Genomic DNA, 25,992 nt, shown 5'->3' with positions numbered 1-25,992 from the left:
ATAATTAATTAAGATTTCAGATATAAAAAAAAACCTACAAGTTTAATACGTGGACACATAGAGAAAAGGAAGAAATATTCTAAATCTCAAATTTCAAATTTATTCAAAGAAAATAAAACAAAAACAATAATTAATGTAACGCATAAACAAAAGAGTTGAGAAATTAGTTAAAATTAGAGAACAAACAGAATCTCTTAAAGATTTGTAGGTTGAAATACAACAAATTTTTACTAACACCTCGTCTCTATCACCAATATTTTGTAACTTTACGTTTATTTTTTTCCTGCTACAAAGCTACTCCAAAGTGCAGCAATATTTCTCCTATATTTGCAAAGTTTCCTAATGGAAATAATTTCTTAACAAGAAAACTAACTTCTTCATCAAAGAATCACCAGTTTATTCAGTATATCATGACATAAATAATTTGAGAAAAGTGACAAGTAGAGCTATGATAATTTTTTTAATATAACTATTTCAAAAAATAAATGGTTCTTTGCATTATATTTGAGTATAACAGATACTATGAGTAATTAGGATTAATTTCATTAGAAGGAAGACATGTACACACCCTCACATTATATTAAGATTACAAGAAAAAGTTTGCATCGTTTTAATTCGGTAAATTTTGACTCTTGAACAATCAGATGATATTTCCTATGAGTAGTAGCTCCCTAATAAAGTTAGTTTGCAGAAACTCTACCGAACCATTCATTACTCTTAGAAAATATCTTGTTGTGTTTAAAAATTTACAAAATATAGCTAAATTTCGATTTTTTTTTTCTTCCTAAATTTCGAAATTATTGCATGAACACAAAAGGAAATTTTATTTTTCAATTTTTATCTAATACTGAGATTATTTCATTGTGGAAATAATGAAAGGAATATTTATTTTTTATATCCATCTTAATGTATAGAACACAGATGAGTGTTCATTTAAAATATGCTTGGAATATCACGCTTGAAATAGCGTCGATACTAGAGAGGATACAACATTATGCATTTAGCAAATTTCTACAGCATTATCTCACTGCCTTAAGCTTTTCAATTTAACTTTGAGTTTAGCTATTATCAAAGATGTTTCAAGCAAGGGTTTATTGTATTTAGATGACACTAAAAAATTCAATAATTAAATCAACATTAAAATTTTCAGCTTATAATTGAAAAAAAATTTCCAGAAAATATTAAGTAGACAAATGAGTAAAGCTATTATCATTGTTTAGTTATTATCAAATATGTTTCAAACAAGAAACTTTCTTATTTATTATATTTAGATGACACGAAAAGAATCAATAATTGAACCCATATTAAAATTTTGAACTTATGATTGAAAAAAAATTATCCCTTTATCAAGTAGACGAATAAGTAAAGGAAGAAATAGCAAGTTGAAACTTTACAATGGATTATATACAGCAATATATTTTGTTAATAGCTGCAAAGACTTCATATTCATCCTTTGCCGATTCAAATTTTACTAATTTATTCCATAACGGAAAGGTTACCTTAAATTGTTTCTCTTTATTTCGTAAGTACATATTATTTTCGAACACTTTAAACTAAATGGGTTTTTTTACACTTTTGAATAGAATAAAATTTTTACTTAGTTTTTTCCTTAAATGATTATGAAAAATTCTTCATTAAATCCAAGTTATGCTATTACCAACAGAATTTATACAGGCTTGTAAATTACACAAACCATTCGTTAAAATGCTTTCGTTAGCCCAATATTTCATTAAATCAAAGCTAGCAAAAAAAAAACGAATTTCACTTTATTTAACAATATTTTGAATATAAATTATTCTTTTCGTTAATATTTTATTTCGCGCTTTTTAACTCTTCAGATTGATTATAAATCTTTATTTTGGAAAAAATATCAGGCATTAAAGGCTTTACTAATTTCATGAAAAATTATTATAGTTATTTACCAAAATTCATATAATTTAAATGAAAGATACATGCATAATTTCCAGTGCTAACTATATAACTATTTCAACATCTTCCAATTTAGTAATAATTGCCTTGCTCTACGTGAGGTTATCTAAGCGAATAAAATTAATCACTGACAATTCACTTAGTTGTTCATATCTGAATGACAAAGGACCATTAAAAAAGTTAATGAAAAATCAATAATGTCTGAATAATTAGGAATAGCTTCATGTATAAATGGAAGTAATAAATCTACTTTTATTACAAGTTCCAATATTTGTTTTGAAAGGTTTTATTAATGAAAGACGAAAATCCCATAAAATATGATATTCAAAGCTTAGAAAAAGTATAGTAATCTGACAATAATGTTTATCTTCTATCAATGTCATTATGTATAGAAGTATAAACGTCGTTACATATTAAATATAAAAATGCAATTTATAATAATTATTAAAACAGATGCAATGAAACATTATGTTAATAGATATAATTATATGTAAACAGATGTAAAAATACAAGATAAAATACTATTAAAAATAAATACAGTAAAATACTGAGTAAAATTTTAAATAATTTAATATTAAAAAATAGCTATAAGGAAATAAGAATAAAAAAATAACATTTCCTTCTTTACACATTTTGAATGAAGATATAAACGAAAACATTCAAAAATCTTTTAGTCCTTGTTCTGTCATTATTTAAATAAAAAACGATTAATCGAAAAGGCAAGCATATGTGTTATACTCACATATGTGTAATATCATTAAGCAAAAATGTTATTAATCTTTTGAAACGTCTTGCATGCGTGCGTAAGTATTTTTTAAAACATGATAGTAAAAATACTATGCATTTAATTAAAAATCGAAAATTAAATGCGTTTTTAAAAAAATAATTTCATTCAAGTCTATAGTTTGCAGAAGAAAATTATTATTATCAATAAACAAAATAATCTCTGTGGATTGATATTGACTTTAAAAAAATTTTCAAACAACTGAAAAATAATTTTTCTTGCAAATGGTATACAGAAAATTTCTATTGCATATGGTTAGTGATGTCATAGTTAGTGGTTCTATAATTAGTGCTGTCCCCAACAAAACAGACGGTTTAAAAAGTTATTTTGAAAATATGGAATGTGATAGAACTGCACATTTTTCAGCGTTCTGCTTAAGAATCAGCAATATTAAGAGGCAATCAGCTAGTATTTAAATTGGAATGGTATGGACTAGATCAGAAAACATTGTTTTATAATTTTTCAGCAGAGAAGGGCCATCTATTGGTAAACTTAGAGATTAATTTTAAATTTTGGTGAGAATTAATAGTTTCCTAAGTACAAATAAATAATCCATATATTTTTTAAAAATGTTTTGAATGTTTTTTAGTTTACTTTCTTTGTAAATTCGAATCATTGAATATTGTTAAAACACTCAATATATTTAATTGTTTTTTTTTTCAAAATTATGCTTTAAAATTGTATCTGAATGAATTTCTTAATTGCTATTTGGGTTTTAAAATATAACATTTGAAAATAGAACAATTCTAAAACTGCAATATGGGAATACCAGAAAGCTCGTTAATTTTTACGGAAGCGTTTTAGTAATGATTTTGATAAAATAAACAACAAAATATAAATTTATGAAATGCAATAAAATGTGAAAATTTTGGCAAACTTTTTTAGTTTTATTATTTATTGTGGTGTAAAAAACATCTATTCGATTAAATTTACTTTTCAGTTTTGTAATGCTTTCTAAATATGTTGCAAAAGAACTGTAATTTCCGTAAACCTTTAACATGTGAATGGAAAAATTACTAAATCAGTGTTTTAAATACTGTATATTTTGGTTTTATGAACCAGAATAATAGTTTTTTTTACCAAAAATGTCCATACCATACATTACAGTAATTTTACCTGAATTTTTTTCACCGTGTGATAGTTTTTTTCTTTGTAAAGTATCAAAAAATTTAATGTTCCAGTAAGTTCGAAAAAATATTGTGTTTCTTGTAATAAAGTCTTACATTTAAATAATTTTACACAGTTTTTTTAAAACCTTAATAATGTCCTTTCACCTTTGCATAATAATATCTAAAAAGTGGTCCTTTATAGTTATATTGTAAACATCAAAACTGTTTATGTTCAAACAATGACTAAATACAGTTTACAGTTAATATCTTACATAAAAGAATAAAATTGATTTCTAGTTTTTATTTAAGTAAAACAATATTTTTCATAATTTCAGTTCAGGTATTATTTCATTTTTTTTTCTGAGAAGATATCAGATATTGACGTCAACTGAAAATTACAAATAGATTATTTTCTACCGAATGATCAATTTTTCCTTTCGACTATTGCAACAATTATTGAATTAGGTAGTGTGATAAAAAAATTAGGAAAAACTAACGAAATTAAAAGAATTTCAAATTGATATGGCTTCATAACATTTTTATTACCAAAAGTTTAAATTTCTTAAAACAATAAAGCTAAACTGGACAAGAGTTATCCGAAAGTAGTAACTTATTATTAGAGAAATATGCAATCGAATATAATAAGCTATTTCTCAATGCATTTTTATCCCTTATAATTATTTGTATTAGGCTATTTATAAAAGTTCTTCTAAATAGGGAAGAATTCAAAATATGTCTCGCCGATCGAGGGCCGATAGTTTTTCCACCAGTCATTTGGTTAGAAAAAATATCCAATTGTTGTTTGTTATTAGGTGTTATAAAAGAATTAGTTGAAAAATTTGCTTTGCGTTGTACCAAGAGCAAAACATTTATAATTTAAAATACTTAATTTGAAAAATATTTAAAAAAATATTTTATTAGAAAGAAAAACAATGCTAAAAAATTAAGTATGGATTAGTGTAAGTATTTTGTTACAGTTTATAACTTAATGTGTTATATAAAAAGGCATTATTATTTTATTATTAAGAAAATATTGCTAGTAAAATTATTGTTATTGTAATCATTTTGTATGCAAAAATGAACATAAGAACATGAAACAAACGTGGTAAAGATTTTAAATTGCAGTTTACATCATCGTAACGAGTCAATAGGAAGATTTAAATAAGTTTTTTGTATGAACTAAAACAAATCGATAAACAGAAGAGCAGTTTTAATTTAATTATATAATTTGATTCATAAATCCCGTGAATGAATAAATGTAGCAAAAACAGATTTTTGTTATATAATGAATAATCAAAAACCACAATTCATCAGAAAACAAAATTTCATAGCAAAACAAAAATTTATCTTATTTTACGAAGAATTAAATTTTACATGTTTAAAAAAAGTATTTTGTCCCTATATATTTATTTATAAAAAAAAAATTTTATGCAAGCAACAACTGCATAATTTATTTTTATGAAATTTCAAATATTAATAAGTTTGCAATAACGTGATTAGTTAAACAATTTTCTCTTTTTAAATTTATACTGATTATTTTCATTAACGTTAAAAATCTACCCGTAATGATTATATATTAAAATACAACATTTTTCATTAAAATAAAAATTTACATTACTTACAAAATTGTAATAAAATGCAATTTTGAGTAGGTGACAATGAAATAAAAATAGCAGAAGAAATATTGTTAATTTATGTTAGAGAACAGTAGAAAAACAACTAAAACCCTTTTTTTTATTGTAGTTTAATTTACAGCAAGACACTTTTCTTTTCTTTAATCAAAAATAAATACTAATCATTTAATATACTACAGAAAAATATAAATAGTATATTTTAAAACTGGTAAACATGAAAACTGTTGATAAAACCTTTTAAAATGTTAACAAAGAAAGTGCATCTCTATTTAAAGACAGAAACAATATTCCATGCCTTAAAATTGAAAATTGATAAAGCTCTATATTTTATAAAAACAATTTAATCTTCTCTCTTACCTAAAAACACATTTCAAAGAATGTTTATATTAAGTTACGTTTCAATTTTTTGTTCGTTTCGTTTATTTTTTTAAATAGTTTTAAATAATATTAAAATAAATAGAAATAGGTTAAAGCAAAAGCAAAAAAAAATATATTTCTCCTTAAAGACATACAAAACAATTAATTCCCGAAAAAGCAAATTAATATTCTTTTGATAATAATGATTGTACTTTGACATAATAACTATACATTTTTCTTTATTTTATTGTCGTCTAATAATAATTTAAAATTCAGTAAAAATTTATAAAAAAAGTAAAGTGTAAACTCAAAATTAACGTCAAAAAAGAAGAAATCGAAATTTATACCTGATAAAATCCATTCTTTTTCTTTATTTTGTCTCTTTGGTTTTGCTAAAATATCCTAATTCAATATTACAAAATTTATATTCTAACATGTCTGAAAGAAATATAATCCTAAAAAAGCAAATTCAATTTTTATGGTAAAAAGATGACATAAGATATTGACGTCATATCACGTGAGTTAGAAGTAATACTGCCCCTAATTTCCTTCCATTTGAAAAACTTAGGTTCAAACACGCATATATGTTGTTGACAGCAATCATCAAAAAATTAGTTCTACTGGCTTCATTATTTGAGGAATCTAGCAATACGGTTTTACGTCCTCGTTCTGAAGTATCTTAGCATGTGCTAGCTCATTCTTATTATCTTAGTTTAATAATAACCTAAACATGTACAAAATAACATTAGATCATACGTGCATGAACATAAAGGGATATTAAACGTAATTGTCAAATCTTAATAACAGAAATATTTGTATGTTCTATGTGTGATTTTTATGTATGTCATAGAAGAAAAAAAAACTTTAAAAAAATCGAAGAAAACTTATGTTAGGTATATAGTCAAGTCCAAAACATTTATAAATATTCATTTTTTCGAAAAGTTATTTATCTATAAATAACGAATAATTTCTCATATATGTATAACTATTTCATATTATTTTTGATTGAAAGTTTGTTTAGCCTTTTTCAGGTGTAATATTTTAGGCTACACAAATTAATATTTTCAATTACAAATTATGAGTGCCTTCTTAAAAAAATAGCTTAAACCACTGCTAGACTTTTAATCTTTACATTTTTTGTGAAATAAACTGAAAAAAATTTACAGGATTTTTTATAATTAAACAACATTTCGCTTAATTCTTGCCTTATGTAATTGAGAGATAAACCTTGGGTAACTAAACTTAAATCAAAGTTTTTTCTGACGTAAACTATTCGACTTAATGACTATGAACTAAAACGTATATTTATCTTTAATTGACTTATATGAAACATATAAGTGTAGTTTGAGGAAAATTATCTTGTATTTTTTTTTCTTTTTAGATTTTATTAAAATAACGATGAAATGATAAAATCAAACATTTAAAATCTGGAAAATGGTGATAAAGTAGCTTATAAAGGTCATAAAACTGGCGAAATGCAGCAGTCTATTTTACAAATGTTTAGTTACTTAGTGATAATGCATGACTAAAATGACTAAAAAAATAATGTCTGGTGCTTTAAAGTGCTTTATCAGAACAAATACATTTTATAAAATACATGAAACTCAAAATATATTTTATAGCTTGTATTTAAATATAAATTTCTTAATTTTGCGTTGGCTGTTATATGAGTATTAACCACCATTAATTAACATACTGAGATTATGTTAATTAACTGTGGTTAATGTTAATAATAAGAAATGAGTGGACGCTTTTTTAAGGTTTATTAAAAAGAGAGAGTCATTAATAGTATTTAGAACAAGAGAAACAAATTTACATTCGACTCCTTTATTGATGAAAGGCGATTCCACCGTAAAGTGGTGAAGTCAAAATTATAATATTATAGTTTTTTATGAATATTAATAATAAAATTAGTTTTATCTAATCATTTCAAGTATATATGCTTATTTAAAAATCTTTTCACTCTTTTGAGACACAAACAAAACGGTGAAATGGATCGTCATCAGAAAAAATTCTTTTAGATGTTTATTTTGTTTTAAATTCATGGGATTGGGATCATAAATATAGACTAAAATCAAGACATGATACCAATAGAATGTTTTTTTCAATTATAGAGAGTTGCTGTTTTGACGATATAATTTAAATACCATTGGATTTTTGCACTTAAAAATTATATCTACTTACGTAGGGTGGAATATAGTTTTTGACCTTCATTTCCATTTCCTGTTTTGGCCTGACCTACAATTGTACATTAAAAACACTTTCAGTATGCATAATTATATAACCATACAGCAAAATATATATTTTCTACTATTCATAATGTAAGTATTTATTATTGTATTTGAAGGGCTTAGGACAACATAAAGGGATGTCACATTTTCTTTAAGGTAAGAATTTATATTAAGCAAATTTTTGGTATTAATTTCAGTTTGTCACGTTGCAAAATTTCGAAATATCTGCTTGATAATTGAACAATACACAAAAACATATTACTGTATACATGGAAATAGTGTAACCAAAAATGCTCATAAAAACGATCTCTATGAAAATGCAGCTTGTCATTGTATTACCCTAAACTCTTCAATTTAATATCCACATTTCCAGCATAGAATTTCATATACCAGAGGACTAAAAATAATCAACTGGTGGACAAACGGTTTTACTAAATTAATATGGGGTAAGGGCTTTTTATTGAAAACGGTTTTGAGACATAAATTATGTAACTGGTTATAATGTATAAATTTTAAATATTAAATTTATAAATTATACTACACATTAAATATAGTACAAATATGTTACTTTGTATTTCAAAAAGCGACATATATAATTTTAGTTAAAACATTTTGCTGAGGGTTTTTCCTGTCTAAATCCACTTGTTGCCACATTTTGCTGTTTACATTACATTTGCCACGCTATGTCTAAAAACAATCACTCACACCCGTCTACCGTTGACATTTGTTGATCTAACTGTTTCATAAATTTTTTTATAACAAAAAAGATTGCCAAAATAAAATTTAAATATCATCTGCTATTATAAATAATTAGAATAATATTCCTTACCAGTCCGAAAAACTCCAACTCGGGACTCCACTCATCGAATTCCATAATGCGAGTTATTTGGGAGCAAGGAACTTTGAGAGCGTGCTCACTATTAAAACCCCTAATCTTTGTTGAGTGTTAAGAAACCTCCCCCACACTCGATCAATATACTCAGATAAGAATGATTTCTTCAATGGACTAGGAAGAAGGACCCTACGTTTTCATGTTTGTGACATGTTTAATCATAATTCTGCAGAAATGGGTCATTTAGAGGAACTAGGAAGTAAGTTTCACGATGGAAGCACGCATAAGGCGATTACAGTTAGTAAAGTTACATCATTTCCATAACTTTTGCTTAAAAAAAATATTGGAGAGATTTAAGTTTGGGTGAGACTCTTTATTCTCAAACATGCCTTTAGTTTTATTCTTAATCCAATATAGGGTTATGAATGTAAATAATCATATTGCATTTATATGGTTGTTTATTCTACCTCCTTGAGGAAAGATTGCGATGATTGAAAATACTATCCGCATGTCTTACATTATTTCAAAATGAGATTAAAAATTTTCAACTTGAAAATTTCTAAACCTCATTACAATAATAAAATCCTTTTCGTAAAAAAAGAAAACAATTTTCTTACATGGTTAAATATTCCCCATTTTATTCATTTAAAATAAACAAAGCTTTATTTCCTTTATAAATGGAATAAATTCAGCATCATAATTGATTTACCTGTGTGAAATTCCGTCCTACAGACCGTAGGAAAACGAAATTCTGTGGAACTGATTCTATTCCAAGTTGGCGATCCATCTCTTTCCGCAAATCGCTGAGAACGGTTTGCGGCAATACTCTGCAAATAGAAACATCAAAATTAATTAACATCGTTTGTTTCATTTAAATTATTAAAATTTTAGCAGAACAATTTTACAGTATAGTCTTGGACATTAATAAGTAAGTAAATTAATTTCCTATTATTAATTACTAAAAAAGATAAAACAAAATTTTAAAACTCAGAATCAGATAGCTGCAAGAGACATCACTTATGGGTGTCGAACCTGATTGGCTACTAAATCGTGGCAATTACTTAAGCACGCTTTTGAATAATTTCTTATTCACTATTTGAGATAATTTCAATGAGCAAAGTTAATCTTGATAGCATCACTAAATTACTATTTCTAGAGTTATATGAAACCATGTGTTTCTTCCGTTTATAGTATTTTTTTCAAACGTGTTTCCATAAAACTAAATGATTTAAAGCCAAAGGTTATTGAGAAGAAAAAAGATAGTATGTAAAATGTATTGAAAGGTAAAATTAATGTCTAAGTGGTACTAATTCCTTAAGGAGAACAACAAAAAATTTGCCATACTTTATTGACACCAGTGATACCTTGTTAATGTCGGTATTAATTGAAATTTAAAAAAATAAGCTATGTATTAAAAAGCAACATTAATGGATTGATAGAATACTTATTCTTTCTGGGGAACCGTAAAAACTTACCATATAATTGACGCCAATGCTTAATCAATTTGGTAATATATATTAATTGAAATGAAAAAAAAATAAGCTATACACTAAAAAGTTTGATTTAAATTTTTACCTACAAGCGTTATGCATCTAGACATAATTTTACTGAAATTACTATGTTACGAACTGCATTCATGTTAAGTGAAAAAAAAAACTTTTTGATTAGGGAAAGCCAGCACCTTTATGCTATGAAAAACCATAACAATATTAACCAACATATGGCCTTTAAGCTCAGTGATGCTTGTTTAGGGTTGACCACTTACGGTGCATAGCTTTAGTGTTCAACTTAGACAGGTTATCAACTTATAAAGGGTATAAGTCCTTTTTTATCATTTCTCATGAATACAAAATGAAAGTAATCAGTTTAATAATAAAATTGTTTTATAATTTTATTATTAAACTGATTACTTAAAAAAAATTAGATATGCTTATTTTGTAAGTTATGCATAACAGTTATATATTATAAAGACTCTTTTTTTTTCAAGTATCAATATTCTAGCACATTGCCCCAATCATTCCGTTGGTCGCAAAATTGTGAGGCATTAACCTCTATGATTCCAATGGTCCACATCGGGATGTTGCGAGAATGCTTTATTTTACTATCAATTCAACAGAATATTTACGCAATTAGATAACTTAGCAATATATTTATTTCATCACTTGAAATATTTATTTTATTCTACTTGTTATAAAGGACCTCATACGTTTCTTTTAAGGTCAAATATACAGTGACTTAGATAAAGATAAATTAGATTAGATTAGATTTAGATTATAGCTTTTAATACTATTTCCCTAGTTTAGTAGAATTTTAATATATAGCATTATAGTAAGGAAAATTTTCTGCAACAGTTTTTCTTTTTCGGTCAACTTATAAAGAGATCAAAATAGCATTTAATAGCACCATTAGACAAATGCGTCTTATTCCAGTAGTTAACATACGAAATAGACAGTTTATCAAGTTATTTAAGGTTTACTCATTTTTATTACATAGGACAAGGTGCGAAATTTTCACTCGCTCAAATATTTAAGACTAGCAGTTAAGTTTGATATTTAAAATGTTGAGTTTTAAATAAGATAATTTTCCCTAAAATTATCATAAAACGGTGGGTGGGAGTGTTTTGATTTGAAGCAACACTATTTTCCTTCCATTTAGAATGAAAAATGCTTACCTTAAAGACAACCTTATTTTGATTTAATATTATTATCGCTATAAATATGATTTAATTTTTAAGTTTCTTCATTTTCTTATGATTTTAATTACCATAAAAGTCTTTATACTACATCTGGCATCATTTTAAAATTTGATCATATTTTTCGTGAATGTTAAGTTGTGGCGAGTAAAAATTTTAGTCCGGTGAGAATCTTTAAAACTGAAGTTTCAGATATAGGAAAAATTTGGTTCTTGATAATAGAGTTCAGATGCTAACTTGACAGGTATTTATTGTAGAATTCTAAATAGCACCATACTTGAAATATCAATTTATACCCTGTAAAAAATTCCAGATCAAATTATGATAAAATGTAATGCCACTCAGGGTACCATAAAATCCATTTTTACCGGAATATGTTACGAACCAAAAACTTTGGTGTGCCATAATATTTACAGCAATAATTACCGTACACTCACTGAATCAGTCTAATTAAATTGATATTTCTGTCAAAATTATGGTTTAATATTTTATGATAAGAATTGATTTTCCGGTAAAATGGATTCTACGTATAATGCATCCAAAACGCCGTTACTTTATACCGTAATTTGTTCTGGATTTTTTACAGTGTAGACTTCTGTGTGTAGAAAAAAAAATAATTATGTTGTAAGATTGAATTGGTTTTTTCGTTTAACTGTTGCGCTGGTTTCATAAGCAATGCATATACAAGGTTTTCACATATGTTATTTTATTCCACACATCTTAAATTAAACTTAAAAGTTAAATGCTAATACGAAAGTAGCAAAAATGAAAGTATATTGTTAAATGACAAGAATGACAAAAAAAAAAGCAAAGCAGTTTGAATAAGCATTGATCTGGGTGTGGTCTTGTTGAGTCAGGTAAATGAGTTGACCTATATCAGGGTCTGCAACAGACAGGAAGTAGAGAAAAAATACTAAATATTTCTTATGGTGTGAGAGATGAGTAATTCTACAACCATGAGCATTCTTAACTTTTCATTGACAGCATAACATTGATTTTTTTTCCATACCTCCATTTAAAGCACGTTCTCCGTTTTTAGATTTTTTTAAAGATTTATTTAACGATAGAGCATATTATAATAGGGTAAAAGCAAAATGCGCCATCTTTAACTGTAACTACAACTATTTAAAAATCATTTTTGATTTATATTCTAACTCTGCGTATTGAAAAATGGTAATTAGCCTCATTTCTATGCTCATATAAATCATTTTTATCTCATTTTAAGACTAATACACCTCCAACTAGCCAAACAGAGAGTACCATAAATCAGACTAATTAAAAAAACAAAACACTCATTAGACTTTCGAGCTCTCATTTTCAAAATAAACATAAGTAGAGTTGCTCCAATATTGTAATAGGACCTCAAACTTAATCATATAATGCCAATTTGAATAAGATGGTATTGTTTGATTAAAAGAAGAAAAAAAATATTTATCACATATTGAAGAAATAACTCAAAATAATCAAATTTTTTAAAACTTAACTTTTTTAATTCCAACTTCCAAAGGTATTTTAAGAGAAATTTTTGTTTAAATACTCGATTAACTTCTTATCATGTAGATTTTTAACTAGTTATTATGAGTTTTCAAAAGTTTAGGGGTTATTGATAAATAAAGAATTGAAAATAATTAGATGAGAATTTTAGTTTATTTTGTACATTATTTGTCCAATTCTGTATAAAATCTCCTGTAAAACAAATTAAACATAAATTAAAATAATAAAAAATTATAAAAAATCCTATCTTGAACACTAAATTGTTTTTTATTAGATAAATTTTGATTCAATACATCGTGATCTTTAATTTTTTTTTCAAAATTAAAGCAACTCAGAAATTTTGCTTTATATATTTTAAGAAAGTACCCTTCTATAATTATATCATTTTCCCTTAAACTTTGTAAAAAGAACAATGTAGGTTAATGCTACTCGATTTCAGTTCCTAAAAGCTCAGATTTATATACTTAAAACAAGTTTTGTTTGGCGGGGCAATTTTCCCTTTTAGAAAAATTAAGCTTATTTTTTAAATTATTTCTTTTTTGATACAAATTAATTTTTCATTTTTGTGTTCCATTCATCTTTTTTTCTTAATCAAAAATAATGTCTTAACTGCATATTTTCTTATTATAAAAAAAGAAATCAATTCTTTTATTCGTTTTTAAACCAATAAACCACACTACGATATATTATTAGTCTCCGAGTACATATGGTTCATTTTTTATTTAATAAAAAAAAATTTCTAAAAGTTAAATTTCAAATATGAGAAATGTTCTCCAGGAAATAAATAGTATTATAGAAGCATAATAGAGCTATTTAAGGCATAGATACAGATTTACAAACTAATTTTTGACAAATATATGAATTTGATGCATCATGTGTGGAAAAAAAACGGTAGAATCATCTAAAATTAGATTTAGATAACATAGCTTCTTTTCATAAATTAAGTACTATTAGTCGTCCTCTAATACCAGCACTATTTTCTAAAAACAAAATTACAATCGACTTCCTTTTCAATACAAAATTAATTATGGGATTTATATAGCGGATTAATTAAACCCAAACTTGTAGAATAATTCTTCAATTCTTTGAAAATATCTTGATTAAAGAAAAAAATGGGCTATAACATTCAAAGAAAAATAATCTTATCTTAGGTCCATTTGTTAAATGATACTGGAACCTAAATATGATAGAACTTGTACTTATATTTCTTCAATTAGATCAAGAGCGCATACAAACTATTTTTAGTACTAAGTGAGTAATGATAGCACTTATCTGGGTAAAAAGATAATACTCAAAGTTAACGATAAACATAATGGTATTTTTTGTTTAAATGTTATTAACTTTCAGGATATAAGGCATCATAAAATAAGGGGGAGGGGTAATTATATAAAATTTATCGGAAATAAAAAGAGGTTTCGTTACCCAAAAAAAATTTTCATTTATTTTATTTAACTGACCCACAAAGAGTGCTTAATCATTTTTTTTTTCGATCTTGGAATCGTAAAAATCAACTACTGGTGTTATTGTCTTGTCTATGTAGTGCAGAGGAAGTCCAAGGCGTCCAAGACAGCGCAGGCAGTGTCAAAAAAAACTTTGGGGAATAGAGCAGTTGATAGTCTGTGGGGTTTGGGTCTATGTTCTAGAGTTAAACCAATGCAGAAGGACAATTAAATATATGACCTGTAGAAAGTCGGATTTCAGGACAGTGAGGACAAATATTGTAACTTCTTTGACCGTAAGGGGATATTTTCATTCTCTTAAAGTGTCCTGTGCGTAATCTGACTATGGTATGAGAAATTACCCGATTGCAATTAAGTTCTGCGATAGAATTCTTCTTAAGCTGTTGGGAAATACGTTTACGTATTTCATCCGTCATGGGATGAAATACGTAACAATGCCAACTCTGCCAACATAACAATGTAACAATGCCAACGTAACAATCAATGCAATTATCTTGTATTGATTACGTATTGCATCAGAATCAGTAAGGGTTCGACTATAGGAGAGTTGTGGGGAGTTTCGATCTTCATTGACTAGGTTATCAGCCTGCTTATTGCCGAAGATGTCTTCGTGAGCCGTGAAATGAGATTTACCAGAGCCATAAAAGTTGAACTTCTGCCTGTTGGTCCATGGAAGGTATTTCATTACTACTGATTGGTAAAAGGATAAAATGAAAAAGTGTAGGTATAACACGTATTAGTATGTTTTATTTGGAATGATGATGTGTATTAAATAAAAATGAAAGAATGTGAGCATAAAGTAAAACACCCTTTGCTTATATTTTAAAAAAAATCATACTATATAAATTTTCATTTCTGACTTATAATTATGAATACAATATCTGAAATTGTAACTGTCTGAAGCTTGAAATCGTTGCCTAAGTTTGTAATTACCACAGGAATTGAAAACAAAATTTAAGCAAATGAACAAAATATTTTAAAATAATAACAAATCATATTTAAAAATATTGTGCGACTTTGAATTATATAAATAAATATAGTTCTAATTTTTTATGGAGCTCTACATTTTGAAAACAATGGTATAGGAATGCCGTGAAGTTATAAACTTATTCAGATGACATAATTGGGTACTGTTTCACAATCCACTTTTCAGCAAAAATGCATATAAAACTGTTGTTACAATTGTTGATTGTTGTTAAGCTAACGCAAAAGTTAAAAAAAAAAACATATTAATTTTTAAATTATTTTAAATTTCTGAACCATTTTATTTATCTTCAGCAATAAGAGAATAAGAATGTTACAATTGAAAGAAGCACTTAAATTTAAGCAGAACCTTATGTTTACTGTAAAATACTGCATAAAGTAAAAAAAAGATATGAGAAATCGTTCCTCATTCCTTTTTTCTGTCAATAAAAAAATAAGAAAATAAGAAAGAGAAAAAACTATTACCACAAGCGGTCGGTAAAGAAGATATTTTGAGACTTGTCTACACGCAATTTTGCAATAAACAGTCAGTCTTCACATCATAAAAACCAACTTAACCTCATAATCTTCATTTGGTTAGATGAATTCAGTTTACAACCACTAATAAAGTTGTTCGTAATCTTTTAAGTTAATTTGACAGTTTTATTCTTTTCATTATACAGTGTTCTATCAAAACCATTATTTACGTTTCGAGTACGCAGTACATCTCAAGATTTAATTAATGACAATCCATAATACTATTTCAAACTTAAAATTTTTTGTTTTTATCTCAAGCTGTTTATGTGTTTATATATTGAATAAAAATCATGAAAAAAGGTATAAATGAAATCTTGGTCAATAACATATATTTTACCTCCACTTAAGTTAAAAAATACCTTTAAATAAGCTTATGAAATTAAATAAAAACGTGAGCAATAATAAACATTATTAAATAAGCTTTTTGAATATATTTTTGTCATTTTTTAATGGCTTACGTAGATAAACCATCAAAAAAAATAGTTTTTATTTTTTGGTGGTCAAATATGTCAAAAAATAAATATAGTTATTATTTATTAGATAATTTAATAATAGTTTTTATTTAAAAATAAAACTATTATTAAATGAAAGTAGTTTTTATTTATTAATTATCACATTTATTTTTCCTCCCTATATTTATATCTTCAATGATATATACTATTATATAAATTATGCTAAAAAAAAACCGTTCTAAGGTAAATTTTAAAAAATCATAAAAATACAAGTACGCAAATAAAGGGATAAATTATATAACAATGATGAATTACAGAGACAATGAAGCACAAAAAAACTTAAGATTTAAATTTAGATCTTAAATTTTTTTGTACTTCATTGTCTCCGTAATTCATCATTGTTATATAATTTATCCGTTTATAAGAATATATTGTCTCAAATCCTTTTCTTTGAATTTAAATGATCTCATTAATTGAAAAATTTTATTTAGTAAAACTAGCAACACAATAAAAGTTTGAATATATTTAATTTATTTATTCTATTTATTCTATTAAATATATTTTATTTATTATTATTTTATTTATTTAATAGATATATTTTATTTATTATTATATTATTATTCATTATTTTATTTCTTTATTAGATACATTTGATTTATTTAATTATTTTATTTATTCTCTTATAATTTTTGGGTAAGAACAAAGAAACTCCTCGTTACTCTAAAAACTAATGTGTTTCAAGATATGAAGAAATATTTGATAGCTTTACGTTTTAGAGCTAACAGATGGCACCACTGCTTTCCGTATAATATCTCTTGTTTAAAACTTTTATGACAAATTTGTAATTTTTATTTCCATTAACTAACTACCAGAAAAAAATACCTTGAAAAATATTATATTTATGAAAAGTATTGTAACTCATGATTATTAAACGTTTAAAAAAAGGGTTTTTTCATATTTCAAATGGAGATAGTTTTTTTTAACTAAAATGTAACAGTCTACAAAGAAAACGTGTGAAATGCAAAAATAAACATAAAAACGAATTGAATGAAAATAATTAACTATATGATAAAATTAAAGTGAATGAGAATGATTAATAAAACGTTAATCTAGTCGTTATTCAGACTTTATATCAGATTAATAAATTGGATTTTAAAATATTAACAGCTTATTCTCCTATAATTATGCAACTTTTTTTAACTTCTTTCGTTTTCGATTAATCCAAGAATCAAATTTTTCATTTAACTCTTGACCTTTATTGATTTTTTTACAGAAATCTGATAATCAGATTATATACATCGTAAAAAGAGGTAAAGTTTGTATTTTAGTTATTTATGTGTGTTTTTAAAGTTCCTCAGCAAGTCATTTTTTCATTATTACTATTTTTTAGTTAATTTATAAAATCTTAAAACCAAATTTGCTTAGTATACATAAAAATTTTCAATTAGTTTTTCAGAATTTTAATATAAACTTATTTAATTTTGGAGTATAAACATGCAACGTTTTCTATGAGAAATAACATAAAAAATAAGTTTTCCCTTTTCGCAGAACCTAAACACTTTTATTATCTTCAGCAATTTATTAAATTAGAAAATGTCTTTACACGATTTAAATTTTTGTTAATTAATCTTTTATCTTATTTTAATAAAAATTAAAAAGAATACGATGAAACTTAGAGTTATGATCAATCTTAAAAAGTTTTATTAACTTCTACTTTCGAAATAATACAAAATACAATAAGACACTTTTTATGTGTAACGAATAATTGAATAGCAACATTCTGAGAGTTAACTTATTTTTTAAATTTAACTTAACTTATTTTCAAATTTATTAATTTATTAATTAAATTTAACTTATTTTTTAAAGAAAAATAAATGTTTATTTACGCTATTGCCTCAACTATGTATGTCTATATTGCATATATCTTTATAACCTAAAAACGTATTTTCATTATTGCCGGTGCATTCTTATTGCATAGAAAATTACGTGGTATGATCCAATTTTCCTCAAATGAAGATCCAGGTTGTGATCAGCTTAAAACTAATATAAGTTATTTAGATATTTGTTATTAAAATATTTCTTTAGCTTTAATTTAAAAGTATATATCTGTAATTTCTGTCATTACTGCGCTTTTTATTTTAATTATCATTCTGCAATAAAATATTAAAAGCTCTTTTTCTTCATAATGTTATACTATGATATTTCCTTATTACCTAACACTTTATGATAAATATATTTAAATTCACATCTTAACTTATTAACCACTTAGAAAAGTAAAAAAAAAATGGTAAATTTAATTTTATTACAAGATTCATGGATATTGTGTCTAACTAACCATCTACAGTTAAAATAATGAATAAATTGTTGTAGAATATTATCAGGAATTAAGTTTTCGAACAACTCCCAAAATATTTCACTGGTGAAAAGTTAGATGAGTTTTTCAGGTTACAGAAAATTAAGTAGGAATTTAAAAACCGAATTGTAGATGAACTGGTAAAGGTAACAAATCAAAATAATTAGGTTTAAACTTTATCCCACTAAAATCGGGAATAAAAATTTAAAAATTTTAAAGAAAAATTTCACCAAATACTTAAGCATTATATATAGTGCTCTTATAGTTTTACTCGTTTACTCGTATTAATGATTCACACTATCGTAATGAAAGCAAGAGCTGCACTCGCTGCTTGAAAAAAAAATTATTCTTATGAAATTACTTATTCTGGTAAAATTACTATAGTGTATGCTAACATTTCTGATTTAAAAAGAAACCATTACTCTATTTAATAAAAACCAAAGTAAAAGGTATATAAAATTTTCATTTTTGTAATTTTTCCGCTTATAATAGGTTGACCATAAATTCTGTTTTTCAAATTTTTAATTCTTATTATCCCACATTTAGTAAAATACAGAGCTGGAAAGTAATACATTCAACAAAATAAGTAGTTTTTATGCCTTACAAGATGCCTTATGGGTTTCAAGATAAAGTTACTAAATTTTACCACATTTACCAAATTTTATCACATAACCATAATTTACCATTCATTTTAGCAAAATCATTAACAAAGCGCTACGGAAAAAATTATCGAACCTTTTGGTGTTCCCATAGAACCAAAAACATGATAAATTTTACCAAATTCTGATAGTTTGACCACATATTTTTTCTCTGTGGAAAACTAAGCTCTTATTTAGATGATACTACTTTATGATTTTATAATACCACTAATTAAACTCGATAAAATATCGAATGTCTTAAGTTTCTTATATATTTATACAAAACAAACAATATTTTAGTAGTTATGCGAATTTATTTACATAAAATTAGAAATTCAAATTTTATTGTGATTTTAAGAGAAATAATTGAATGTACCATACAAAAGAAACATTTCTATTTATTTTGTTTTGTTCTTTTATTTTTATTATCGTCATTAGAATAGTATTAAGCACATAATAATAATTTTTAAGATTATATATAATTCATTATATGAAATTATGGAATATTAAGTTATATTTCTTCAGTTTAATTTCTTTGAGAAACAGTCATTTTGAAAATGGGATATTTGAAAAATGAAGTCGTAAGTTACAACTTTGAAAATTGAGTTGCAACTGTGATAATTAAATTTAATGATTTTAATCTCACCAGCATAGAAAAAATTTATAAAAATCAAGCGCAAAATGCGTTAATGTTCTTTACACTGCACATCGTTAAACACTAAAAGTTTATAACAATGAAGGTTTTTATTGATTTGCAACTCTTCTGTATGTTAATTTTTCCAAAAGAATTTTTTAAAAAAATCATATTTTACTGCATTTATTAATAGAAAAAATCTATTACAACTTCCAGAATAAAAACCAGGAAAATTATAATTTTAAAATCCGTTACTTATCAATGAAAAAACACACTAATAAAACATAGATTTACTTAAATGTGACCAAAATTAAAATACGTATGCCAAACGAAAGATGGTTGTCTGTATAAGATGGTTGACTGCATAATTACCCAATTTCTTTCCTTAATTTCTCTAAATTATTAATTGCGACCCCCTCTCTTGACTCCCTCTAATGTGAAGCATATTAAATTTTCATCCATCTAAGTTGAGTTCGTTGAGAAATATCGGTTATTTACCATTTTTTTCTGTATTTCGATAACATTTTTCTTCTGATATTTTTTTTAATCTGAGTTCTTTTATTATTAATAAATTTTTCTTTTTTTAATTTTCTTTCGTTTCTGTCGGCATTTTTTTGAAAAAATATTTTTTTTTAGAACTGTGTAGAATTACCAACCCATGTAAAGTATTTGTGCCCTTTAAAGTTCCGTTCCATGCTCTTTAAGTTTAAAATCAGACTCAGCAATTGAGAAAACATTATTGACAAGCATTGAATTATTTTAAACACTGAAAAATCCTTCCATGGAAAAACTCTTTACCCTTGATCATTCAATCACTGAAGATTTTAATTGGTGTTTTCGTCCATAGTATATTTTTGACAAGTTCTTTATAATTAATCAATTTTCGCGAAATCAAAGCCGAATATGGCCTTTCAAAGGCCATAATTTTAAAAAGTTTAAATCGTGCTATTTATATGTCAACTTATTAACTTTAGTGCTATTTATATGTCAACTTGGCTGAAGCAAGAAAACAGAAGAAACAAAGACACCTACTACTAAAAAATGTGTTTATACGCGCTAGTTATAATTTTAGTTTAAATAGATCTGAACTGATGAAAGCATTTCTGTTTAAATCATTTTGCTCGATGGTTTGAAATAGCAACCATGCCTCTGCAAAAATGATTTATGTTAAATTGAATTAAATGAATTGTTCTTTTCGTTATATATTCTCTATTCTCTTTTTTTCTTAAATAAATATNTATATTGTTGAATTTTAACTTCGTAAAACTTCTCCAGTAGACATTTCATCATTTAACTACTATTACTCTTTAGTTTTCTATTTTACCAAATGAAAAAACTCTTCAGACTACTCCATTACTAAGAAATATCGAACGCAAAACTAAAAAGAATGAAAAGCCTGACGCTAGTGAAGAAAGTTAGTGACCCTTCATCACGCGATATTCTCTCGATTTTGGATAGATGACGTGCTGATAATAAAAATGTGACTATGATCGTTTCACGGGAACATTTTCGAAACTATAAAAACGACATAAATCTGTACTGATAATTTTTCGCTTTCTTATTTGACATTAAGTAAACCTTTTAACGATGAAAATGGGCACTTGAGATACTTTCAATCAACGTCTTCAGTTTACTCATTGATTAAACGCCAACATTTCACTTATGTTTAGAATTCTATTACAACTAATCACATTTATCCCTTAAAACCAGATGTTCAATATCCATTAATACTGCTATTTTTGCATTGTAAAGAAAAAAATGAGAAATAGTTTTTAAGAAAAAGCCGAAGTTTAAAAACAAATAATAATATTTGTAGTATATAAAATAAGCACTTCATAAACATTTTTAATGTAATTTTTAATGAGTAAATAATTTAAGAGCTTTGTAGGAAAACATATCAATGAATATTTTAAATTTTTTTAACAGACATTCAGATAATCTGGTTTAAAAAGCAAGTTATTGCCATTTATAAGCACGGAACTATTCTTAATTATTTTAAATCATCAGTTGGTGCGATTTTCAGCAGAAAACAATGTTTTATAAACAAATTATCTGTTTATATTTAGTGTTATAAAACTAATTTTCTCAAATTCACCAAAATATCTAAATCCTGAATAAATATTATGTATAATTAGGTTCCATTTTCATAAAGAACCAAAAGAAGAATTAATTCCAAATATTTAAAAGTGAACACGCTAAGAACAATGTTAAAAAAAGTACCGCATTTTCGTATGGAAACATGCTTCAACACGTAAACAAGTCTTCCCGTGCATCGAAAAAGACAGATAGTTTTAGCTTAACAATACATATCGTAAATATTAACACAATTTTTTTTTTATAAAAGTGCTAAGAATGTTTTTCATATCGCTGTCTAATTTCAAATTATCAAAAAAGAGATAGATCGTATTTTTGCATATCTCACTATATCTCGAGAACTTCTTATACGCACAATTATAAAATTCGTTAAACCACAGATAATTCGATGTAAAAAATAATTTTAGCAGATCTTTGTTATTTTTTATTATGTTATTTAATAATGGTCGAAATAGTTTTGAATTGTAAGTTATACAATTTTTTTCTTACTTTTAAAGAATATAATTTTACATTGCAAAATCGATGGGTAAAAGAACAATTTTACAAAATCGGTCGAATAGTTCCTGAGAAATCAAATTTTAAATATTTATTTATTAATCTCGAATCTCCCCTGGTTCGAATCCCAATGTTTCCACCACTGTATTTCTTCTGTTCCTTCAAGATTTTAGTATCCTGCAGTCCCAAATTGGTGACTCTGATCTATTAAAATACAAAATTCTCATTCACGCGTAAATGGTAGCACCACAGATCTGCTTAACACAAAAAAAGTTTCTTGTTTTCAAGACTCTCAGGAGAGATGGCACCACCAGATAAACTAGTTACGCTGCGTTCTACGATTCATTGGAACAAACACAACTCACCACGACCTAACTCCGATGTCTATTACCTACCAATAAGTGCAACATAATGTTCATTTAAATTTTATTTTTATGGTTTTGAAACAATGCTAGTTGTAAATGGTTAATAAACCATATAGTTTTTGCACTCACGTTCCTATAATCATATCAGTTGTAAATGGTTTCAAATCAGTAAAGGTTAAGAAATGCTCCAAACCGTAAACCTTTTAGTTAATTCGAAGGACAGACTTCTGACGGTCTTTTTAAAAATCAAAATTCTAACTGTGCATTGCAATTACATCCACAACGGTGTCCAATGAAATAAGAATAGAATTCTTATTCGCTGTTGGTATTATTTGAGTTTAAAAGGCGCTTAATATATTTTATTCACAAAGACTTTATTTAGTACCTATGCAAAAACATGCTCTAAAAGTCTGAGTAACTAAATTGTAGTTTAGTGACTCAGCATATGATAGCGTATGACATTTATACATGTCAGCGTTACCAAATTTTGTTTCCTAGACTCATTAAGATGTAAAGTGCAGATTCATTATAATAAAATTGATTTATTTGTAAAAAAATACATTTTATAATTTATTTAACAATGAAATTTTATAGCGATGCATTAATTTAGCAAATGAAATGAATTGTTATTTTGTTTAAGTAGATAATTGCTAGGTACCATAAAATGTCCGCAATAATTCTTAGAAATTAAATTAGTAAATAAGAGTTATTTCGAACATTTAAAAATTATCACTATTCATTGTAACACAGAAAAAATAATGATTTTAATTTTATCCGTATGAATTGGGTTATGTTTATTAAAGTTTAATTTGTAAAATTTTAAGCCTAAATGATGTAAAATAAAAAATAAACTCAAAAAAATCAGCGTAAAAATACCATTATATGAAACCATGATTTGAATTATTCATGGCAAGGTTCGAGCCAAGATTCTAAAATAACGTGCATTTAATACGTTATGGTGATTAAAAAATTAGCATTCTGTAAGAATTCCGAAAATAAGATTAACATAAGTACATACTATTTTACACGCAGCATAACTATTTTATAATAATTTGAATTGAATAGTTAAATTTTTGAACGTATAAAAAAAGAGAAAGTTAGAAAATCCTTTTAAATAATTAAATTAATAATGTACTACATATTTAAAATTGTAAAAAGAAAATACTCTATCTTAACACATTATTAACATTCAACACATAACAATAACATTATTGACAATATCAGTAGCATAATATTAATATTAACAGATTAACAGACGTAATGTTAGCAATATTTATTAAACTAGTGGGCTTGCACCCTGCTCGCCAACCCCCGAAAATTGCTACGCAATCTTATATGGTTTGCATACTAACTTAGGTACATTGCAAATGCGCAAAATTCTAAGAATTCAAAACCATCATTCAAATCCATATAACAACTTTTTTTTTAAAAAAAATTACATCTTTTTAGTAAATACTAAGTTATTAAAATAAATTTGAATTCAAATAAATGACATGTAATTCGTTAAACCTATTAGAAATGTGCTATAGTATAAAATCTTAAGACAAAATTTCTAAAACTGATATCGCTTTAAAAAGGTTAAAATTTTGGCTATAATTAAGTCTATAAAAATTGAAATAAGTGAATTGCCATGGAAAAACCTGCATAAACAAAACATTGAATCTCGGAAGAAATCTCATTTGGTGAGAATGCTCTCTCTTGTCAAAAAATACAAAATAAACTGACCTCAAATAAAACTCAAAGGACTTCGAATCAAATAATTAAGGAAACTACTATCACGTATAATATAAAAGGAAGATTTATTAACTAAACAATAAAATTACAGCATCGCAGTTCCGAAAAACAAATCTCACACTCACTCAAAAAAACATTTTGCATTCTAATTAGTCACCATAGCAACCACAAAACTCTTCTCGTTACCATCTATAAACTGATATATAATAAATAAATTATTTAACAAAAGATACGATGGACATAAACACATAATATTTTACACTCTGGTTATTTCAGTTTCCGTTTTTAAAAGCGCTATATGTTGAGCTACCTCAACTAGATTTGGCATGTGACATTTTTAGCGGCAATCATTGGTCGATTTTCTAGCGTTGTCATTTGGGGAGTTGTAATGAGGCTTTTTTTGTCACCGTGTGAGAGAAATATATATAGAGATACTAAGCAATGTGTATTACCAATTAATAATTATTTAGGTAGAAAAAAGAGCCCATTAAAAACCCATCCTCTAGTTCTGTAATTTAATACTATAAATGTAATAATAAGAAGAAAACGATAGCAAAGACTTTTTCAACTTAAATGGAAGAAATTTCTAGTAATTGCTAGTTTTTAATAGTAAACGGTTAAAAAATAATCTGACAAAATTACAGTACTGACAAAATTACAGTAAAACCATGTTTTTTGTTAATTTTACCAGAACCATGACCGAAGCACTTTGGTAGAAATTACTATGCTTTTTGGTATTTCCATAGAACCAGAAACGTGAAAAATTTTACCATGTTCTGGTTTTCAATAGTTTTGCTCATACTTTTTTTAACTGTACTAAGACATTGTAAAAGATACTGAGTATTTTTTTAACTAAAAAGAAACATGGTACTGCGGTGAATGTACAGAGTGCGTATCAAAAGCGTAACTATGCAAAAAAGAAAACGTGTTTTCATATAACTTTAGAAATAATAATTTTGTGACATGGCTATCATGTGTTTTCCCCGTTAATCCTGAGCTCACATGACATGGAAAATAAAAAATAATTAAATATTAAATAACGTGAAGTAAATTCCACTTCTGATTTAATAGTGCTGTAATCTGCCCCACATATCTGACATTATCAATTTATTACTTGAAAAGAAAACGGAAATCATCTACAGATTATTTTAAACAATGCCTAATGTTAAATCAACGAAAAAATAACTAATAACTAATGAATTATT

The 25,992-nt window shown here is 25.8% G+C and overlaps 1 protein-coding gene across 1 annotated transcript in view; it reads right to left on the bottom strand.

Annotated features, from left to right (window-relative positions):
- LOC107451190 (uncharacterized) overlaps window positions 1-25,992 on the bottom strand; it is a 148,696-nt gene that overhangs the window by 85,822 nt on the left and 36,882 nt on the right. The window contains exons 3-4 of the mRNA XM_016067207.3: window positions 9,586-9,703; window positions 7,998-8,051 (exon numbers count right to left, since the gene is read on the bottom strand). Of these exons, the coding sequence (XP_015922693.2) occupies window positions 7,998-8,051; window positions 9,586-9,703 (172 nt within the window). The remainder of the gene's footprint in view (window positions 1-7,997; window positions 8,052-9,585; window positions 9,704-25,992) is intronic.

The sequence above is a fragment of the Parasteatoda tepidariorum genome, chromosome 3 (assembly GCF_043381705.1).
Source record: "Parasteatoda tepidariorum isolate YZ-2023 chromosome 3, CAS_Ptep_4.0, whole genome shotgun sequence".
NCBI lineage: Eukaryota > Metazoa > Arthropoda > Arachnida > Araneae > Theridiidae > Parasteatoda > Parasteatoda tepidariorum.
Note: the sequence above shows the minus strand (reverse complement) of the source record. Positions and strands in the feature narration are given on the sequence as shown.